The sequence below is a fragment of the Physella acuta genome, unplaced genomic scaffold (assembly GCF_028476545.2).
Source record: "Physella acuta isolate Inbredline_101_S28 unplaced genomic scaffold, ASM2847654v3 ptg000146l, whole genome shotgun sequence".
Lineage (NCBI taxonomy): Eukaryota > Metazoa > Mollusca > Gastropoda > Physidae > Physella > Physella acuta.
Window position 1 is genome coordinate 75001 of NW_026731665.1, and position 21771 is coordinate 96771.

Here is a 21771-nt window from a genome sequence, read left to right on the forward strand (position 1 = left end):
GTTCATTAGGTGCGCAATGGTTTTAGTCATGAAAATTGTAAATTATTGTAAATTTTTAAAAGTACTGAAAAAAATGCATGAATTTATAAAGTGCAATATGGTCGGTAAAACACGGATATTCTAAATACTGCCTTTAATTTATTTGCGGAAAAGCTAGGGGTTTTATAACAGAGGCGTAGCAAGAGGGGGGGGGGAGGGTGGAAATCGAAAGTTTGAGGGAGGTGGGAGGGTGTAAATCGAAATTTTCCGCCGGCGCTCGGAAAGGGCGCGATTTGGCGCTACGGGATAGACTGTGAGCAATATGCCTTTATGATTACATTTAAATTGAGTTTATGTTGAGTGTTGTGTTTGTTTTTTCGTTTTTGTTTTTTCTTTGCGTTTGTTTGTGTTGTATTTAGTTTTGTTCTGTTCCCAACTTGGTACATTTAAAAAAGATTTACCGTGTGTTGTGGTTGTGGTTGTGGTTGTGTTGTGGTTGTGGTTGTGGTTGTGTTGTGGTTGTTTTGTGGTTGTGTTGTGGTTGTGGTTGTGTTGTGGTTGTGTTGTGATTGTGTTGTGGTTGTAATGTGGTTGTGTTGTGGTTGTGGTTGTGTTTTGTTTGTGTTGTGTTTTTGTTTGTTTTGTTCTGTTCCAAAGTTGGTATATTTTAAAATGATTTACCGTGGCGGAGCACGGGATGCAGCTAGTCTATAATATAAGCGGGCTGAGCGTGTGTCAGTCCTTCCTTCCTTCCTTCTGTCATCGCTATAGATTTTGGAACCATAAAAGTAAACATCGCACCATGCTGTGCTTTTCAGTGCACCGCAGTGTCTTATTAGAAGTAATAGAGTAGGGTTTGTTTATATAACGACATAGAGCTATTTTATAATTGCCACTGTGTTTACTCTTTTGCATAACTTAAAGAAAATATTAAATGCACGCACATAGCTAAAACATATTAAAAGGATCAATGTCAAATATAGTTTTCGTTTATATTCCTAGAAAAAGTGGATACATTTCTATAACATAATAACAGTGCGGTAGAAAAATCAAATTAATTTAACTCTTTTTTCTAATTTTGACAAAGGAGGTAATTTAAAAATACATTAAACTCACGCTAATAAAAAATGTGAATGCAAATAAACGATCGTCATACAAGGAATTAGTGTTGCAATAATATAATTAGCAAAATGTGAATGCAAATTATTCGGATGTGTTAGAGGAAATTATTGTTAGAAAATTATAATTAGCATGGATTGATAAAAGGCAATCTTTTATTTATTTTATTCACTGAATGTAGGCCCTACTGTTTATTACTTATAATTTTTAATCAACTATTCAGCACTATTATAGACGCGTCATCACGTTCATTAGGTGCGCAATGGTTTTAGTTATGAAACTCTATTGTACATTTTTAAAATTTAAAGTACTGGAAAAAAAATGCGTGAATGGATAAAGTGAAATATTGTATATATTATAGATACTGCCTAATATTTATACTGTTTTCTAATTATTATTCTATCTTTCGGGATTTATAGGAGAGGCGTAGCGAGAGGGGGGGGGGGCATATGTCCCCGGGTGCCGACCTCAGGGGGCGCCAAAGTGGGTTGGAAAAAATTTGCGAGGGGGGTGGTGGAAATCGAAAGTTTTAGGGCGGGGGGGGGGGGGGAAGGGGTGCAAATCGAAAGTTTGAGGGGGGTGCAAATCACCGGAAAGGGCGCGATTTGGCGCTACGGGCTAGACTGTGAGCAATATGCCTTTATGATTGCATTTAAATTGTGTTTATGTTATGAGTGTTGTGTTTGTTTTTTCGTTTTATTTATTTATTTTTTTTTTTTTTTTTTTTTTTTTTTTTTTTTTTTTTTTTTTGCGTTTGTTTGTTTTGTGTTTAGTTTTGTTCTGTTCCCAAGTTGGTACATTTAAAAAAGATTTACCGTGGCGGAGCACGGGATGCAGCTAGTTAATTATAACCAGGAAGGAAATTAAAAAAAAATTCAACTCACTCTAAATATTGAAATTAAAACTAAAAAAAAAGTGAATGTAAATTGCACGAACGTCCATGAACGCAATCAAACGTATAATTGTTGGAATACACGGCTGTTTGTTTAATAAAGCTATTTTATAAAGCGTTTGTTTTTGCGTTTTCTTTGTGTTTGCGTGTTGCGTGTTGCGTTAGCGTTTGAGTTTGTATTTGTGTGTGTGTTTGTGTTTGTGTTTGCGTTTGATTTTGTGTTGCATTACATGTTTTAATTTTTTTTTGTGTTTAAGTTTGGGTGTTGCGTTTGTGTTAGCTTTTTAGTTTCTGTTTTTTTTTAATTTGCGTTTGAGTTTTGTTTGTGATTGTGTTTAAATTGGTGTTTTCATTGGGTTTATGTTTGCGTTGAGTGTGATTTTATGTTTGCGTTTGTATCTCTATTTGTGTTTGTGTTTGGTTTTGTTCTGTATCTAAGTTTGTACATTTAAAGAAAACGTGGCGAAGCACGGGTATGCAGCTAAAAATTACACATTTATTTTTGATACTAGCCGTCCCGGCCAGGCCCTGCTCTGGCTTCTGTGAAAAACCTTTCTGTTAAAGACCATTATCTGTGTGTTTAGTAATCATCATACACCCGGCATTGCCCACCCAAAACCACAACCAACCAAAACCAAAACAACAAAACGCAAACATAACGCTAACACAATTACAAATACAAACGAAAATAAAAACCTAACAACAAACTCAACCACAACCGCAAACACCAATAGGAACACAAAGAAAAAAAACGAAAAAGCAAACGAAAACAAACCAAATCCAAACGCAAAACCAACTACAAACACAAAACAAACCCAAAGAAAAAAACACAAACGAAAAAGCAAATGAAAACAAACCAAATCCAAACGCAAAACCAACCACAGCCACAAATACAAACACAAACCCAAAGAAAAAAACGCAAACGAAAACGAAAAAAGAAACAACAAAAACGAAACAAATCAAAACGCAACCACTAACGCAAACCCAACCTAAACACAAACGCAAAGTTCTCAGTCTAGCTCACAGAGGGCGGATTCGATTCACTTAAAGACTATAGTGACCTTTCTTATCCATACTCTATCGCACTGTTTAAAGCGAAATTATGCAAAGGATAGCCCAGGGCGCCAAATTGAACCCTGGTGGGGCGCCGGCGGACGCGCCTGTTTCAATTTAATGAACAATTATTATACTCCAAGCTTATCGGTAAACGGAAAGAAATAAACATATAGGACATGTAGGACCTGGCTTATTGATTTAAAAAAACAAAATTAGTAAACAATAAGCTCAGTGTATAGAATAAATAAAAGGCAGTGTTAAAAATACCAACGACATTGCACTTAATCAATCCCCGCTAATTATGTAATTATTTTTTTTTCTTAACACCAAAACAAAGTAATTAAAAGTAAATTCTTTCTTCCCCCGATTTAATGGTTTATTGAAGGGAAGTAACTCTGTAGTCAATACATTTCAGACACAATTTTAGAAATCTTATACACGTTGATACACTTTTTAAAAATTTTATGTAATGTTTATTATTGAAAATTATTATTCAGCGTACATAAAATGAAAATTGTTTTTACAAGCTTTTATTTAACTCACTTCCTCTGTCTGTCGACAGTCTGTCGTCAGTCTAGACGGAAACGCAGGAGTGAAAATTCGGACAGTTCTACTTGACCGATACGATTCACAGTTGGCACGTGGGTCAAGACATGAAGACAATGCAATCTGAAACTAAATTTGACTTAATTGGATGCCTAATTGATTTTTTATGAATTAATAAAAATTTGGACCGAATTAGTAGGCATGTCTAGCCAACCACACCACACGTGTCATCACCTTCAATAGCTGCGCCATCACGTAATGGCTGCGTTCAAAAACCATTGCGCGCCTACTGAACGTGATGTTAAGTAGGCGCGCAATGGTTTTTAGTCATGTAACTCTATTGTAAACAAAACATGTAAAGTACTGAAAAAAAAAAATCATAAAAAACGTTTTAACAACAAGCTTTTATGTAATGATGCACTAAAAAGTAGAAAATAAATTATAGACTACTATTTAAATAACTATAAAGAAAAGCGTGGGTGTCTTCCTTAACATTAGTAAAGGTATCCAATAGATACTAAAGTGACCCACGCTAGACCTAGACCTAGACCTAGACCTAGACCTAGACCTAGACCTAGACCTAGACCTAGACCTAGACCTAGACCTAGACCTAGACCTAGACCTAGACCTAGACCTAGACCTAGACCTAGACCTAGACCTAGACCTAGACCTAGACCTAGACCTAGACCTAGACCTAGACCTAGACCTAGACCTAGACCTAGACCTAGACCTAGACCTAGACCTAGACCTAGACCTAGACCTAGACCTAGACCTAGACCTAGACCTAGACCTAGACCTAGACCTAGACCTAGACCTAGACCTAGACCTAGACCTAGACCTAGACCTAGACCTAGACCTAGACCTAGACCTAGACCTAGACCTAGACCTAGACCTAGACCTAGACCTAGACCTAGACCTAGACCTAGACCTAGACCTAGACCTAGACCTAGACCTAGACCTAGACCTAGACCTAGACCTAGACCTAGACCTAGACCTAGACCTAGACCTAGACCTAGACCTAGACCTAGACCTAGACCTAGACCTAGACCTAGACCTAGCCTAGACCTAGACCTAGACCTAGACCTAGACCTAGACCTACACCTAGACCTAGACCTAGACCTACACCTAGACCTAGACCTAGACCTACACCTACACCTACACCTACACCTAGACCTACTCCTAGACTTAGACCTAGACCTACACCTACACCTGCACCTGCACCTGCACCTGCACCTACACCTACGCCTATACTTATACCTCTGCATGTACTTGTATGTATTCCTAACAACTTTAAGCTATCCCTACAATTATCTCTCCCTATTTCCCTTTCTTTTTAAATGTTGTATGGGTTATTTATTTTGGTGTAATGTTATATTGTAGTGTTTTTTTTTTGTTTTTTGTGGTATTATTAACAGAATGCATATTAAACTTGGTAGATAATGAAATGGTGGGGTAGCGAGAATCGACCTGGAGAAATTCTTAGGTTGTTAATGTCTATCTCTTCCTGACTTTAACACACAGATAGGTAAATACAGACAGGCGTTTTGATTTGTTAACGAGTATTGACCAGCCGCCATATACCACAACTTTTCTCTTTTATATACAGCGATTTTATAGAAAATTACTTTGCAAATCAATCTTTCTGTTATCAATAGTCTTGCTCTGTTTTAGATTTTTAGACATTTTAACATGTTACCATTGGTACCCTGTCAAAACGCCCGGGAAAAATCGGCCCCGTCAAAACGGCCCCGTTAATATGACCCCGTCAAATCGACCCCCGACAAAACGACCCAGTCAAAATAGCCCCGTCAAAAGGGCCCCGACTTATTGGCTCCCGTCAAATAGGCTCCCGTTATTGACTCGCGACATATAGGCTCCCGACAAATGAGCTCCCGACATTTAGGCTCCCGACAAATGGACTCTCGACATATTAGCTCCCGACAAATAGGCTCAGGACATACTGGCTCCCGACAAAGTGGCTCCCGACATATTGGCTCCCGACATAAGGGCTCACAACAAATGGGCTCCCGACAAATGGGGCTCATGACATATTGGCTACCGACAAATGGGCTCCCGACATATTGGCTCCCGACAAATGGGCTCCCGACATATTGGCTACCGACAAAATGACTCCAGACATATTGGCTCCAGACAAATGAATGGCATGAACACTATTGGCATAAAAGTAACCATTTTGTCCTACTTCCACTACTACTATAACCTCTTTTTAATGCCTGAATAAAATTGTTTTTCATGAACCAACATTATTTCACAAATAAATCAAGCCCTTAACAGCTAAAATCTACCACTTCTGAAATTTTGATAATGTTTAATTTACAACAGTAAAGATCTGTTGCATAAAGGCGAGCACAGAAGTGAAAATGTATGATATACATGATGTTTACATGATAATGGCATTTTATTTGATAACCTACACGCATACTGGAGGTAGGAAGGTACAGTGTGGACCCTTCTCCCCACATACTGAGTTGGAACAGCCTATAACCGACTCATTTATGGAAGTCCTAGATAGATGACCCTTAAATTAAAACATACTATATTTTATAATAGATACACTAATATAAAAATAAGGCCTGCCGAACAAGAGATGCATACGTTGATTTACTTAAGAGTGCTGGATAAGCTAACTCTAAAGAATATTGATGAAGGAGTCCCACTGGCTGGTGTCATATTCATTGAGACCGCTTTGCCGGGAGATTTAGTCTCTACAGAAACGGTATTGTCAGTGGTCCTTTTGTCTGGAGCCTAATTAACAGGAGCCTTTTTGTCGTGAGCCAAAATGACGCTAGCCTATTTGTCGGGAGTCGTAATGACGGGGGTCGTTTTTTTGGAAAAAAGTAAATGACGGGAGCCTATATGTCGGGAGACAAAATGACCGGAGCCTATTTGTCAGGAGCCTTATTGACTGGAGCCCTTTTTTCGGGAGCCTATATAACGGCAGCCTATTTGTCGGGAGCCTAAATGACGGGAGCCTATTTATCAGGAGCCTTTATGACGGGGTCCATATGTCGTTTGCCATTTTGACGGGGTCAATTTGACGGGGCTCTTATGTCCCGGCCGATTTATCGGGGTCGTTTTGACAGGGCCGTTTTGTCATTTGCCGTTTTGACGCCGCACGGTTACCATTACATTAGTGTAATAGATAAGTTGTTCATTTATTTTAGACAGGTTTTTTTGGTAACCATTAATAGAATAATAATATGAAATATATCTTACCTGAGAGCTTTCTTTTGAATCATATACCAGTTCATTGACGTGATGTTCGCAATTATCTTTAAATAAATTGTAAGGTGCGCGACCTATTTTCTTCTTTGCCAGTTTAAGTATTTCCTTTTGATCTTTTTTTTTCTTATTTTCGCTGCGTAAAACAAAAGTTAAATTTATGGTCAAATCATTTTTAATAAGCTTGTATTCAGATAGTTCAGGGGTCGGCCACCTGCGGCTCGAGAGCCGCATGCGGCTCATTTGATGCCAAGGTACGGCTCTTCAGCTCCGTGGACAAATATTAATGATTATGTTTTTTTTTTTCAGAAACCTCTTTATTTTCAGTGTTCTAATCAACTCCCCAAAGTTTCATGGCGATCGGAAGAACGGTGTTAATCCGCAATCGACTTTTAGTTTTATTAACCTAAACGATCCTTTCCGGGGCGCCACCATTGCAAATTTGACTTTTGTTTGCAGATACCTTCCCTGGTATATATATATATATATATATATATATATATATATATATATATATATATATATATATATATATATATATATATATATATATATATATATACACCTAATCCTAATCAACGATCATTATATTGAAATTCAAATGTTAGTGGCTCTTTAAACAGTTGGAAATGTTGTAAATTGTAACTTTTGGCTCTTGTGTCTCAAAAGGTTGCCGACCCCTGAGTTAGTAAGTAGCCCATTTTCATCATCATCTCTGATCCATTTTTATTGTCGCTATTTCGTACACAACGAAAAACACATTTTTTAAATATTTCTAAATAAAACAATAAAAGGAAGACAACACTCAATCAGACTGGTTACAATGGTTAACTGTTGGACACAGATGGTTAGTTATACACTTGAGAGCGACAACTTGAAAGGACGTCAGAGGTGTGACGTCTTTTTGAATGTGGGTTCTGGTAATTTTGTGATGATAAGTGACAGACGTGATGTCATTTATGGATGACCACCTAAACCCACAGTTATCTTATCATAACGGGTAGGCTAGTAGTAATTAACTTTTAAATTCTGCGAAAATAAAACTAATTTTCTTTAGTAAAAACACTGGTCGCTCATGAAATCATTTGTCAATGCTTATATTAAAGAAAAATATGTTTTATTTGTTTTTATTTGCATAAACATAAACAAAAACATGAACATGAACATAACACCAACGTCAACAGCAACAGCAACATCAACATTAACATCAACATCAACATCAACATCAAGATGAGCATGAACACAGACATAAACGGGACACGGCCATGAGCATGAGCATAATCATGAACGCGAGCATAAACTTTAAAACCTACACTTATACCTAGATCAAAATCATCGGATTCTGAGCCGGAGAATTAAACAGAAACGGATATTTAAAAGTGAACATCTATCGTGGACCATAAATTCAACTGGATAAGTAAATTTAAAACACTCATTCCTCTGCCTTAAAGCATGGCTATTGCTTGAAATTACAACTGCTATCCCGAATGTCTCCAGTTCGGTTCTTGGCCTCAACGATATAAGATGTTCCTTTGTCCACTTAGCTCTGATAGGTAATTGTTTCATGTTGGGTAAATTTCTGACAACAATTATGCCCCTGTTTGCCGAGGTCGTTAAAAAAGATAACCACAAACACATCTGTCCCATTTTTATTGAGCAACAATGGGTAAAAATAATGAATAACCCTAATGCCAATGCTAAACGTAACCCAAATCGTAATTCTAACCTCAATCCTAACGCTAATCCAATCGCTATTTAATTATTATTTCTTTTGCGTAAATATATTAGTCATTAGGCAGTTATTGTCTGTCTCCATCATCAATGACATCATTCTGTTTTTTGGCTATCGATTTTTTAAAAATCAATAACCACATTTTTGTTTGTGTGTAGACGCCAATTAAAGACACTACCAAAATATTTTATCTGGTAACCTAGATCTACTCGTAGTTAACTGCACGAATACTCTATAAATCGTTGATTTTTCATTTAAACCGTGTAATAAGACTCATTCTAGACAAAGGCCGCTTTTGTTGATGAGGCAGACTAAGCTAGACTTTATCTATAACCAAGATCTGTTAGCTACATTTGTACGCTAACCGAATCCGCGACTCCATATGGATCTATTCTAATCTAACCGGAACCGGAAATGTAACAGAAAATAGGAATTTAACTGGAATCAGAACTTAAAACAAAAAAGAAATTTAAACAGAACATGAAGTTTAACTGGAACAGGAACTTGAACCTTATTTTGCACGGAAACAAAACCGATCTAGAAGCGGAATACAAACGTGAATCAGAACCAGAACTCTAATCGGAGGTGGAACATTAAACGTTACCGCAAATTTACTCGGAAGAGGAATTTTATTTGGTAAGGAACCTAAATTGGAGTCAAAAACAGAAACGAAAATTAACCAGAACCAGAAACTTAATCAAAACCGACACTTTAATATGACAAATAAGAATAACCAATAACAAATAAACCGGGAGTGATCTCCCCTAAACTTTCTCCAAAACTTTCTCCATTTTAAATACTTAACCTTTTATAAATAGAAAATAATCTTGTAGAAAAATGAATTGCACACCAAGTAAACGCAAAATAAAGATGTACATAATAGTGCGCAATATTATTAGTACTTTTATAAATTTACATGCGTTTTTTGAGAAATCGGAAATAGCGTAAGTTAGTACTTCCGATCAACGTAAATTACTTAAAATTTGACACATAGTAGAAAATTAGAACATTTACTTACATGTGAAATTTCATTTATCTATCTGAAATAGTACTCGAGTTACAGGCTTTTGAAAAATTCAAAGTAGAAAAGGTACCACCTCCGGTTATCGGAAATCGCTCAAAAATTGATACGGATCTACGATTTTGATAAAATACTTGCATATGAAATTTCATCAACCTAGCTCTAACGGTACTAACGTTATCGTGTTTACACACACACACACAAACACAGACAGACACACAGACATACGGATAAGATTGCAAAATTATGTTTTTCCGTATCAGATTACAAGACTTTCTCTATACTTCGTATATACGACAAAGTAAATAATTATCATTAAAATTAAAACAAAAACCACGTTTTCTGATTGATCTAAAAAGTAGAAAATAAATGCTATACATCACAATAATGCAAGCGATCACTCGACTATAAGCGATCGCAAACTGCGTGATTTTCTTACAGTTTCTAATACTGTTTACTCTCTACAAGCTTCGGCGCCCCACGTTTTTCATTTTTGCCATAATGCGATCGCTTATAGTATAGTGATCGCTTGCATTATCGTGATGTATAGCATTTATTTTCTACTTTTTAGTTCAGTCAGAAAACGTGGGGTTTTTTTTTGTTTTTTTTTTAACGATAACTATTTTCTACTTTTTATTCTTTGTCTGTTTGTTTGCATTCAAATCTTGCTATCGATTTTATCTTCTCGCATTCACTTTTTTTTTTGGGTAAACGAAGACAACTCGTAAAAAACACGTGCCTTTTCCAATCGACGTTTCTTCTGTGTTGCCGTTGCTTTCACCATTTTGCCCTCGCGTGCAAACCATTCGACGATCAACATTCTACTTCCTGATCAGTCAGATTTGCATAGGTTTGTACACAAACACCGCGTGACCACTACTCAGCCAATCGCGTGCTTGCTTCTTCAGTAAGCCAGAAGAGGGAAAGTACCGAACCTTGTTTTATCAAATTACAATTACTAGGTTATGTCCCTTTTTTGTACAAATCGATAGGGGTCTAAAATGATCAATAAATTTTTTCCATGGATCAATTTAGTAATAATAATAATAAACAAAGCTTCCCTGAAAATTTCACCGCGCTAGCTAACTGGGAAGTGCCCGAAATTTCGATCGCAAGATTTGATTGGAAAACAAACAGACGCGAAAGCAAGTTAAAGAAAACGTGGGAAAAATAGCCAGGGCTGGAACCTGAACAATTGAATGAAAAAGAACGTAATTGGATCACAAATTGTGACGTGAATCAAAACCGGAACAATTATCAAGTGGTAGGATGGGTTGGTGGGTGGATGGACTGATGGATGGATAGATAGATGGATGGATGGATGGATAGATTGATGTATGGATGTATGGATGTATGGATGTATGGATGTATGGATGTATGGATGTATGGATGTATGGATGTATGGATGTATGGATGTATGGATGTATGGATGTATGGATGTATGGATGTATGGATGTATGGATGTATGGATGTATGGATGTATGGATGTATGGATGTATGGATGTATGGATGTATGGATGTATGGATGTATGGATGTATGGATGTATGGATGTATGGATGTATGGATGTATGGATGTATGGATGTATGGATGTATGGATGTATGGATGTATGGATGTATGGATGGATGGATGGATGGATGGATGGATGGATGGATGGATGGATGGATGGATGGATGGATGGATGGATGGATGGATGGATGGATGGATGGATGGATGGATGGATGGATGGATGGATGGATGGATGGATGGATGGATGGATGGATGGATGGATGGATGGATGGATGGATGGATGGATGGATGGATGGATGGATGGATGGATGGATGGATGGATGGATGGATGGATGGATGGATGGATGGATGGATGGATGGATGGATGGATGGATGGATGGATGGATGGATGGATGGATGGATGGATGGATGGATGGATGGATGGATGGATGGATGGATGGATGGATGGATGGATGGATGGATGGATGGATGGATAGTCAGTATAATAAAATTATACAAATATATTTACTCTAGCGGAACTTTTACACCTTTGTCACCCAGTGCTGCTACACTAAATTTATCTTCTCTGATCTCAGAAGCAACTTGTCCTATGATTCCGCATTCACGTATCATATTGCTGCTTGAGAAATGTGTTGGGCCAACTAGGTGGTTAACCTGTCCGTTACCTATCAGAGCAGTAGAAGGCAAGATATACAGGCAAAATATTAACAAGAAAAATGTTCATTATAAACATTTTAATATTAAGCTTTAATACACTAAAAAAGAGAAAAATAATGGTTTTCTTTTAATATATAATAACGAGTGACTATTTATGTTATTTTAAATAACAAGCATGTAGATTTTGGTAGTATATAGATAGATTTCTAGCTACATCTTTACGGTGGTCTATATTCAATAGCTTTTAAATAGTTCTGTAAAAGATCCATTGTTATTTTCCAGACTTAAAGCAACATACGCGTGAATACAAATTTCGAAATTTCACAAGCTTTTACTTAGCTTGTTTTCTGTGTTTTTAGTCGTCAAATTTATTCAAATTTATTAAAAAAAACTGTTACAATTGTAGGCACAAAGGCCTTTTTTCACATTGGCCGTTTAAACAAATAAAACAATTCAATAACGCATAGCAGTAACATAGTACTAAAAATGTGGAATAAAGAACCAATGTTACATAGTTATCATTAATAATGAGAAAAAAAGAGAATATAATAGATGAATGAGAAATGTTACAATGAGTCAGTTAGGTCATTAAATAATTTTAGTTTTAGTTTAGATTTGAAAATATTTTCAGATTTAGATAGCTTTATTTTATTAGGAAGATTGTTCCACAAATTAGAACCAGAGTAGGCGAAGCTATGTTTTTGGAAAAAAGTTGAATATGGGAATGGTAAATTAAGACGACGATTTCATTTTATGTTAAAAGAAAATAGATCTGATAAGTAAGAGGGGGCTGTTTTGTGGAATATTTTATATAAGAAAATTGATTCAGTATATATTATCTTTTTATTTAATGGAAGTATTTTAGTTGTAAGAAAAGAATCCAGACTACTAGACAAGCCAGTAACCAGTTTTATAGCCCTTTTTTGTAAAGATAGAAGAGGACGTTGCTTAGTTATAAAGCTGCCGCTCCACACTACAGAAGCATAATCCAACCTAGACTGAATAAAAGCTTCATAAAAAACTAGCCTGCTCCTATAGTCGAGAAAGTTCTTTATCCTTGCTAATTGAAAGGTTGTCTTTAATAAGGACATTCTTAGAAAATGAATATGATCGGACCAAGTGAGGTTGTGATCTATAAACAATCCTAGGCATTTGTAACTATCTACCTGTTCAATGTTTGAATTGTCTATAGTAATGTTTAATGCGGTGGATGGAAGACGAAGGCGTTTCTGATGAGTTGTAATAAACATTGACTTGGTTTTATCGGGGTGAAGTATCATTTTGTTAAATTTTGTCCAAGTAGCAAGCTGATTGGCACACGTTTGAAGTTTGTAACTGAGTGACTCAGCACTGTCTGCAAAGACATGCAAAGAAGTATCATCAGCGAACATCTCGCACTGACCAGCGTCAATGTGTAATGGAAGATCATTAATATATAAAGAAAAAAGTAAAGGACCTAAGATTGAGCCCTGTGGAACCCCTATATTGACATATTTCTGTGAAGAGATGGTATTAAGGTGAAACACGCGTTGAGATCGGTTAGATAAAAAGGAGTGAAGTAACCTAACTGTAAAGTCGTGGAATTTGTATGGAATTAGTTTTTTAAGAAGGATGGTGTGATCAATAGAATCAAAGGCTTTTCTGAAGTCGACGAACAGCGAGCCACAGAGTAGGTTATTGTTAATATTTTTAAGCCAGTTTTCATTCATCTTAATCAGAGCAGTGTGACAAGAATGAAACTTTCTAAACCCAGTCTGATTACTATGGAAAAGCTTGAGCTTTTCTAGGTAGTTTGACATGCATTTGTTTATATGTATTTCTAGTGGCTTGGAGAGGGAAGAAAGTATAGAAATCGGCCTGTAGTTATTAGCATCTTGGATGTTACCTTTTTTGTGTAGCGGTATAACCTTAGCATGCTTAAAATGTGTCGGGTAATAATGCTTGGCAATACAGAGGTTATAGACATAGGTTAAAACTTCGGAAATTATTGGAGCTGAAATCTTCAAAACATTATTAGAGATATCATCAAACGAAGTTGTTGAAGACGGTTTAAGAGATCTTAGGCTAACATATACTTCATGAACAGTAAGAAGCGGAATTATCAGCTCTGTCCTACCACGGTGAGCAGAATTACAAAACGTTTTAAGCTCCTCACTGATTGTGTAATCAGCATCTGTGTTAACTGCTACAGATGATATAAAATGATTGTTAAAGTCATCAGCAGATATCTGGCAATGTCCAACTGTATTACATGTGCGTTTTTTCTAATTATTTGATTTATGGCAGTCCAAATAGATTTGGAATTAGGTTTGCCTGACAGCAGCTTATTAAAATACTCCTTCTTCGACCTACGCACGAGCAGTTTGACATAATTTCGTTGCCTACAAAAGTCCTCAGAAGTTCCATAAAGTTTAAGCCAGTCTCTTTTATTAATTGCAGATTCGATACTGTTGTTAAACCAAGAAGGTTTGTATGTAGTCTTAACCCTTTTAGAGATTTTAGGAATATGTTTGTCATATATAGTATAGAAAATACGCAGCCATTCAGAAATGGCTAGATCGGGACAATTATAATTGTATACATTGCAGAAGGGGGCAGCCAATAAATCCGAAAGAAAAAGATTTTCATTAAATTTTCTAAAAGAGCGATAATTTATAGTTATGTGTTGCCGCGAAGGTACACATAATCTTTTCGTCGAAAAAGTACAACAAACAGGGAAGTGGTCACTAACACCACAAGAGGGGACACAGACCTCTATTAGGTTGCAGTCAGGTGATGCGTAGATGTGGTAGATTATTGTACTTGATTTATCATTTACCCTGGTAGCCGTGTGCACAAATTGTTTTAGATTCAGAGAATCAACAATATCTTGCCGATATCCTTGAGGTTTTAATAAATTTATATTGAAATCTCCCAATATGATATATTCATTGTTAGTAGATAAAACGGTATCCATCATGGAGCAAAAACGATCATACCAATCCATGTTCTCGTAGGGATTTCTATAAAGGAAGCAAATTAAAATTGCCGGATGGTATTTGCTTTTTTCCAGTTCAATCCATATACATTCTATATTGTCCGTTGACAGATACTTCCTGAACTTGAAACGAATTGAGGAGTGGACATAGACACAAAGGCCAGTTTCTTTGTGTAAGGATGGGTCTCGGCGTATTAGGTTATAATCAGAGACGGATATCTCAACATCATTTATAAAAGATTGTAATCGAGTTTCAGAGAAACCAAAGATATGGAAAGGATTTTGGAATTAACATTTTTAGAACTTCATGGTGTTTATTTAATATGTGGAAAATATTTAAATGGCCCAATTTTAGCCCACTTTGTGAGGGCCATGATGATGAAAATAGACAATGCATAAAGATAATAAAATATCAATGAATAAGAGATGTTATAAACAAAAATCAATATAATGAACTAATTAAACAGAATCAATATAATTGTCTTACAATTACACGCTTTGTCATCCAATAAACAAACACTCGCTGCTCTTCACACTGCCTTATTATCTTTCTCTCTTTCTCTCTCTCTCTCTCTCTCTCTCTCTCTCTCTCTCTCTCTCAAAATAAATACATATATATAAATATATATATATATATAAATGTATATATATATATATATATATATATATATATATATATATATATACAAATATTGCTATATAAATGTATAATAGTATTAGTATGTATTATAATTAAAATAGTACCGTGAGCTCAACTAGTAAATAGTAAGTGAAAAAGTTAGGTTCCAGGAAGGCGCTTAAGCGACAACATTAGTGCTTGATGAAGCAACAAAGGGCTAAAGCCCATTAAGTGATGTAAGCCTGGGCTAGAGTCCAATGATCTGAAGATATTGTTGGAAGCATATCAACAGTCGAAACCAAATCAGCCTTTGTACCTTTTACGTTTGAAAGTTGCACATGATCATTATCTGTTAAGCTGACGGCTCTCTGGGGATACTTTATATTTTTAGCGAGAATACTGCTTCCTATTTTAGTTAAATGAATACTGTCACTGTACAAGCGTTGTCTCGGGGCACCTGACTTCGCAGTGAAAAAAGGTGTATTGTTTATAAAACAGTATTTATAACTAATGCAGAAAGACAGTAAAAAATCTATTATTTAATTCTTGCAAGTGCCTACCCTTGCCCTGACATGGGGGTACGATGGATGAGAATCGGATTGTTGCGTTGGGAAATTTGTGAGTGATACTTCTCACAATTTCTAGCATAATAGCTTGTGACAGTCTGACGTTTGATAGACTGTCGTTGACACCACAATGTAAGGTTACAGTTGTGGTGCTAGAGTCACGTGATCGGCTACTAATAACGTCCCTAATTTTTTAAAAATTTGCCCCAGGCAGCGCTATTACCGATACACGCTCGTAATATCCGTGGCCATTATATCAGGATGGAGACCTTTAAGTGTAGAGTCACCAAGGATCAGATGGTGTTTCGTTGATTGGTTGGTGTAGGGGGCGGCGACATGTTGTGTGCTATCTCTATTAGTGCCGTAGTGAGTAGAGCGTTTGACAACTGGAACATGGACAGTCTTGACCGTCGGGACGCTGTATTGTGTAGAATCACTTTTAGTGCGTGGTCGTTGCAGGGTGCTGGGACTCGAATGTTCCGATGGTTTGGATAAATGCGCTCTGTCATCACGTTGTGTAATTTTAACAGGGATTGGGAACGGAGCTTCTTGCAGGATGCTTGCCGATGTGATTTTTGTTTCATTTATTAGTTGTTGATTATCCTCACATGTTGAGGTGGATATTGTGCTGCAAGAGGGATTCTTGATTGTGAGGAGTTTCTTTAGTGACGCAGAAATATTTTCTTGATCAATCAAACGCTTTTTAAGGTGTATATCTTTGCAGCTATGCACTTCATTAGATAGTCTCTTGACAGCGTTTTCGACTCGGAGTTATTCTAGTTGGCTGTTAAACTGCAATTTCTCCGCTTTAAAAGCTTTTTTAACACAGGTGATCTCGTTAAGAATAAACGATCTTAAGTTATTATCCAGTTGTGTTGTTTGAAGAAATTATATTTTTGGACTAAGCAAATCAGTTGGTTGGGATAGGTTTGATGAAAATGTATAGTTATTTATAGGTGTTACACAATCTAACGGATTAGTTTTGATCGTAACCTCTGCACATTGATTGGCACTGTTGGAAGCGGACATAATCATGGGCGGTGAAATGGGTAGCTCCAATTTTCTGGGTGGGGACAGTGACATAATCAAGGGCGGCGAAATGGGTAGCTCCAATACTCTGGGTGGGGACAGTGAAGGTGGTGGTGACAGTGATAGTGGCGGCGACATGGGTAGAGGCATGTCGACAGCTTTGTCTGTTGTAATGAGGTTATTTAGAATACAGCAAAATTCCGAATCCACCCAAACAGACACAACGTTAGATTTTCCCTGTACCATAATTTTGTTATTCGTGTGGTACAGATGGACAGACAGCCCTGGTAATTTATAAATATCTTCAACATTGGCGCCATCATCATCCCTTCTTTCCTCAACAACATCAGCATATTTTGTTTTGAAGATTCTTTTTACCTTTTCATAGCTGATTGAGTTTCTAAAAGCAATGACAACGCATTGTCCTCCATCTTTCTTTTGAAAATGAATATCACCCGCTGCACAAATGTTAGCAATCTTTTTTTATATCGCTTTTTCTTTATTTAAACGATACTTCTTAGCTCTGCTGCTCCTGGTGACAACGCCATTCCCTAACATTTTCACTCACCAGTAAAATTAAAATATCATGCTGACATCAGTAAAAATAGATAAAATAGAAAACGAATCATCAGTAGATCTACAACAACTAAGAATATAGATTTTGAACACTTCGACTGATTTGTTTCAAGCTAGGCACGTGGGTCAAGAGGTGACCCGTCAAAAGAGCGCATGACAAAAGAGCGCCGACATAAGAGCGCAGACAAAAAAAGCGCCGACATAAGAGCGCCGACAAAAGAGCGCAGACAAAAGAGCGCCGACATAAGAGCGCAGTCATTTAAAAAAAATACATGTTGTACGCTAAACGAATATGATATTGTTAACACTTGTTTTAATTAAACAATCGGCGATACGATAAAACGACGTGTTTATTTATATATATTATGATTAATATGTTATGAATACAGTTTGAAAATATTTCTAATCCAAGAACCATTGAGACGATCGAATCACAGAAAGGGAAGGTTATATTAATTGAAGGCTACAGAAATAGAAAGGACAAAGCAAATGCTGATTGAAGTACGACATGGAGATGCTGCAAGAAAGATGGCTGCCGAGCTAGATCTAGTCCTGCCGAAATTATGCCACTGGTAGATTATTGGGAGGATAGTTACATAGGGAGACAAAGGAGAAACCGTTGAGGTGACCCGCGCTCCGCTCTTGCTATTTAAAATGTCCATAATCAAGTCGCTGAAAATCTACGCCGTACAAACAACTAATTCGAGGCATGGCATCGCGCATTCCAACAAACGGTAGATTGCAATCATCCTTCCGTTTTTAAGTTGATCAACCAGTTTCTTCTGGAACAAGATCACATCCAATTCGAACTGGTAATACGTCATCTAGCGGGAGTTAATCAACCAGAACCTTCAAAGAACAAATATATTCAGCTGAACCGAGGATTGCAGGCGATTGCTTCAACCTATGCTTATGATTCAATGATGGACTACCTACGAGTTAAAGCTCACAATAAAAAGTTAACATCAAACGGAGCCTTCTGATCCGAGTTAATGTTCTTGTTCCTATTTATTAAATATGTTTTTCTATCTTTAGTTTGCGCTCTTATGTCGGCGCTCTTTTGTCGGGAAATTAGTGCGCTCTTATGTCGGTGCTCTTATGTCGGCGCTCTTTTGTCTGCGCTCTTATGTCGGCGCTCTTTTGTCGTGCGCTCTTTTGACATTAAAAATGCTATCTTACATAAAGTTCAACTTAATTGGATGCTAATTCGTTTTTTATGAACTAATTAAAATGTACTTAATAAAGAAGGTGCACCCTCTATTTATCGCACTTTTGAAGCGACTTTCATTGTTCAATTTGTGTGCAATAGGTTTCAACCATCCAAATCTATTGTATTAAAAAATGTTAAACACTGAAAAAAAAATGCATAAACACCTTTAAATAACAAGTTTCTATGTATGGATACACTTAAAAGGAGAAAATTTTTCTTTAAATATATAATACCTAAAGAAATAGCCCGTTGAGAAAGAAATACCACGGGTGCTAGGTCTATAAACCGACACCAAAACCAAAATCACCACCTGAACTTCAAATTTAACCGGAAACGAAAAATACTGGAAACAAATTTTTATTCAACATTGGCATTTTAACCGGATTTTACCTTGATCTACACGTAGTTACTGCACATTCATACCAAATATAGTCGTAGTCATACTCCTAAAATTTAAACCTAGGCTCAAACTTGACAAAAGTCATATTTAGAGTTTCTTTCAGGTAACTCTTTGGGGGTAGGGGCGGAGCCCCCCGAAGAACGTCTACCGCTCCCTATAACGAAATAGAGTTTAAATAGAAAAGTACCCCTCTGTCCCTCTAACCAAAGAGATTCCTGAAAGAAACTCTAAATGCAGATATATTTAAGATAATTTATTTTTGTGGCATTTGATTTATTTATTCTAAAATCCATGACGTCAGTCTTTTTCGTGTAACTTTGAAACAAACACTGGTCGCATTTATAGATCACCCATACTAAATGTAGACCCTACTTAAGTAATCTAGACCCTTTTCCTAATATCGGCCGCTAAGCCTTAATCATGAAGATTGTGTTTCTTTCAGACTTTTTTCTCCGAGGGTCGCTATGGGGGAGGGAGGGGGGCTGCCTTCTTACCAAAAGAGATGCCTGAAAGAAATCCTGCATGCAGACGACTTTTAAGATTAGACAAATAAATTAGGCGATAATTTTTCTTGATATATTTTGTTCTGCTAGCTTTATTCCCTGAAATCATTTGTCCATGAGACTATTAGTCCTGAAATCGATTTTCCGGACCATGTAGGCTATATATATATATATATATATATATATATATATATATATATATATATATATATATATATATATATATATATATATATATAATATATATATATATATATATATATATATATATATATATATATATATATATATATATATATATATATATATATATATATATATATATATATATGACAGGTTTAAAAAGAATATCAACTCGGGCATGTTTTACAATTTAGCACATGTCCTGCTTTAGTTACTGTTTACAGTATTTTTTTAAAAACCTAATATGCTCCAATTAGTTAAGACTTGTCGTTACTGATAAGCTATATAGAAAGAAAAATTACATCTTTATCAAAAATGTTACGGTGGCCTATGGTAGAAAACATTTAATTTTTACTCAAACTTCCTTTTAAAAAAAACAACTTATCAAAACTCTTAATCTATGTAACTAAAAATTTACTTAATAAACTCACCTATATACAAAACAAAATGCCAATGAATGGGCACACGCCTAAACTTCACAATATCCCCAGGCTCTAGACTGGCAATAAGTTTTTCATTATGTTCTTCTACACTTAAGCTGGAAATTTCTCTAGTACCCATTTCGATAGCTTACTATAGCAAGAAAAGTATGTAAATGATTATTGCGTTACTATAGTCGTCAAATAAAAAACAATTCATAACACTGACATCTACTCCTGTTACTTTTTATTGTAATAATGACGTCACAATATGATAAAAACGCAATGTGTTTAACAAAACAATAGTCACCTTTATTTAAAAAAAAATGATAACATGAATAGAAAGTCAAGAAATATAAAGAAGATTTATCATACTTGTGATAGCAATTGATTAAAAACTATATATCATATTGATCGTACTTACAAAAAGAGTACATCAACCGTCAGTGTTAGATATAAACTATGAATAAACATTTAACGTAAACGTAAACGTAAACGTAAACGTAAGCGTAAACGTAAACGTAAACGTAAACGTAAACTTAAACTTAAACTTAAACTTAAACGTAAAGGTAAACTTAAACTTAAACTTAAACTTAAACTTAAACTTAAACGTAAACGTAAACGTAAACAAAAACGTAAACGTGAACGTAAACGTGAACGTGAACGTAAACGTGAACGTGAACGTAAACGTAAACGTAAACGTAAACGTAAACGTAAACGTAAACGTAAACGTAAACGTAAATGTAAACGTAAACGTAAACGTGAACGTGAACGTAAACGTAAACGTAAACGTAAACGTAAGCGTAAACGTAAGCGTAAGCGTAAGCGTAAACGTAAACGTAAGCGTAAACGTGAGCGTAAACGTAAGCGTAAACGTAAGCGTAAGCGTAAGCGTAAGCGTAAACGTAAGCGTAAACGTAAACGTAAGCGTAAGCGTAAGCGTAAGCGTAAACGTAAACGTAAACGTAAACGTAAACGTAAACGTAAACGTAAACGTAAACGTAAACGTAAACGTAAACGTAAACGTAAACGTAAACGTAAACGTAAACGTAAACGTAAACGTAAACGTAAACGTAAACGTAAACGTAAACGTAAACGTAAACGTAACGTAAACGTAAACGTAAACGTAAACATAAACGTAAGCGTAAACGTAAACGTAAACGTAAACGTAAACGTAAACGTAAACGTAAACGTAAACGTGAACGTGAACGTGAACGTGAACGTAAACGTAAACGTAAACGTTAACGTGAACGTGAACGTAAACGTGAACGTGAACGTGAACGTGAACGTGAACGTAAACGTAAACGTAAACGTGAACGTAAACGTAAACGTGAACGTAAACGTAAACGTAAACGTAAGCGTAAACGTAAGCGTAAGCGTAAACGTAAGCGTAAGCGTAAACGTAAGCGTAAACGTAAGCGTAAACGTAAGCGTAAACGTAAGCGTAAACGTAAGCGTAAACGTAAACGTAAACGTAAACGTAAGCGTAAACGTAAACGTAAACGTAAACGTAAACGTAAACGTAAACGTAAACG

At 36.2% G+C, this 21771-nt stretch overlaps 1 protein-coding gene across 1 annotated transcript in view; it reads right to left on the reverse strand.

The window, feature by feature from the left end:
- The window catches only part of LOC131935493 (phospholipase A and acyltransferase 3-like), a 23728-nt gene extending 3287 nt beyond the window's left edge, over positions 1 to 20441 (reverse strand). The window contains exons 1-3 of the mRNA XM_059291890.1: positions 20249 to 20441; positions 11606 to 11762; positions 6830 to 6971 (exon numbers count right to left, since the gene is read on the reverse strand). Coding sequence (XP_059147873.1) covers positions 6830 to 6971; positions 11606 to 11762; positions 20249 to 20378 — 429 coding nt within the window. The 5' untranslated portion in view covers positions 20379 to 20441. The remainder of the gene's footprint in view (positions 1 to 6829; positions 6972 to 11605; positions 11763 to 20248) is intronic.
- Between the last annotated feature and the right edge of the window lie 1330 nt (positions 20442 to 21771).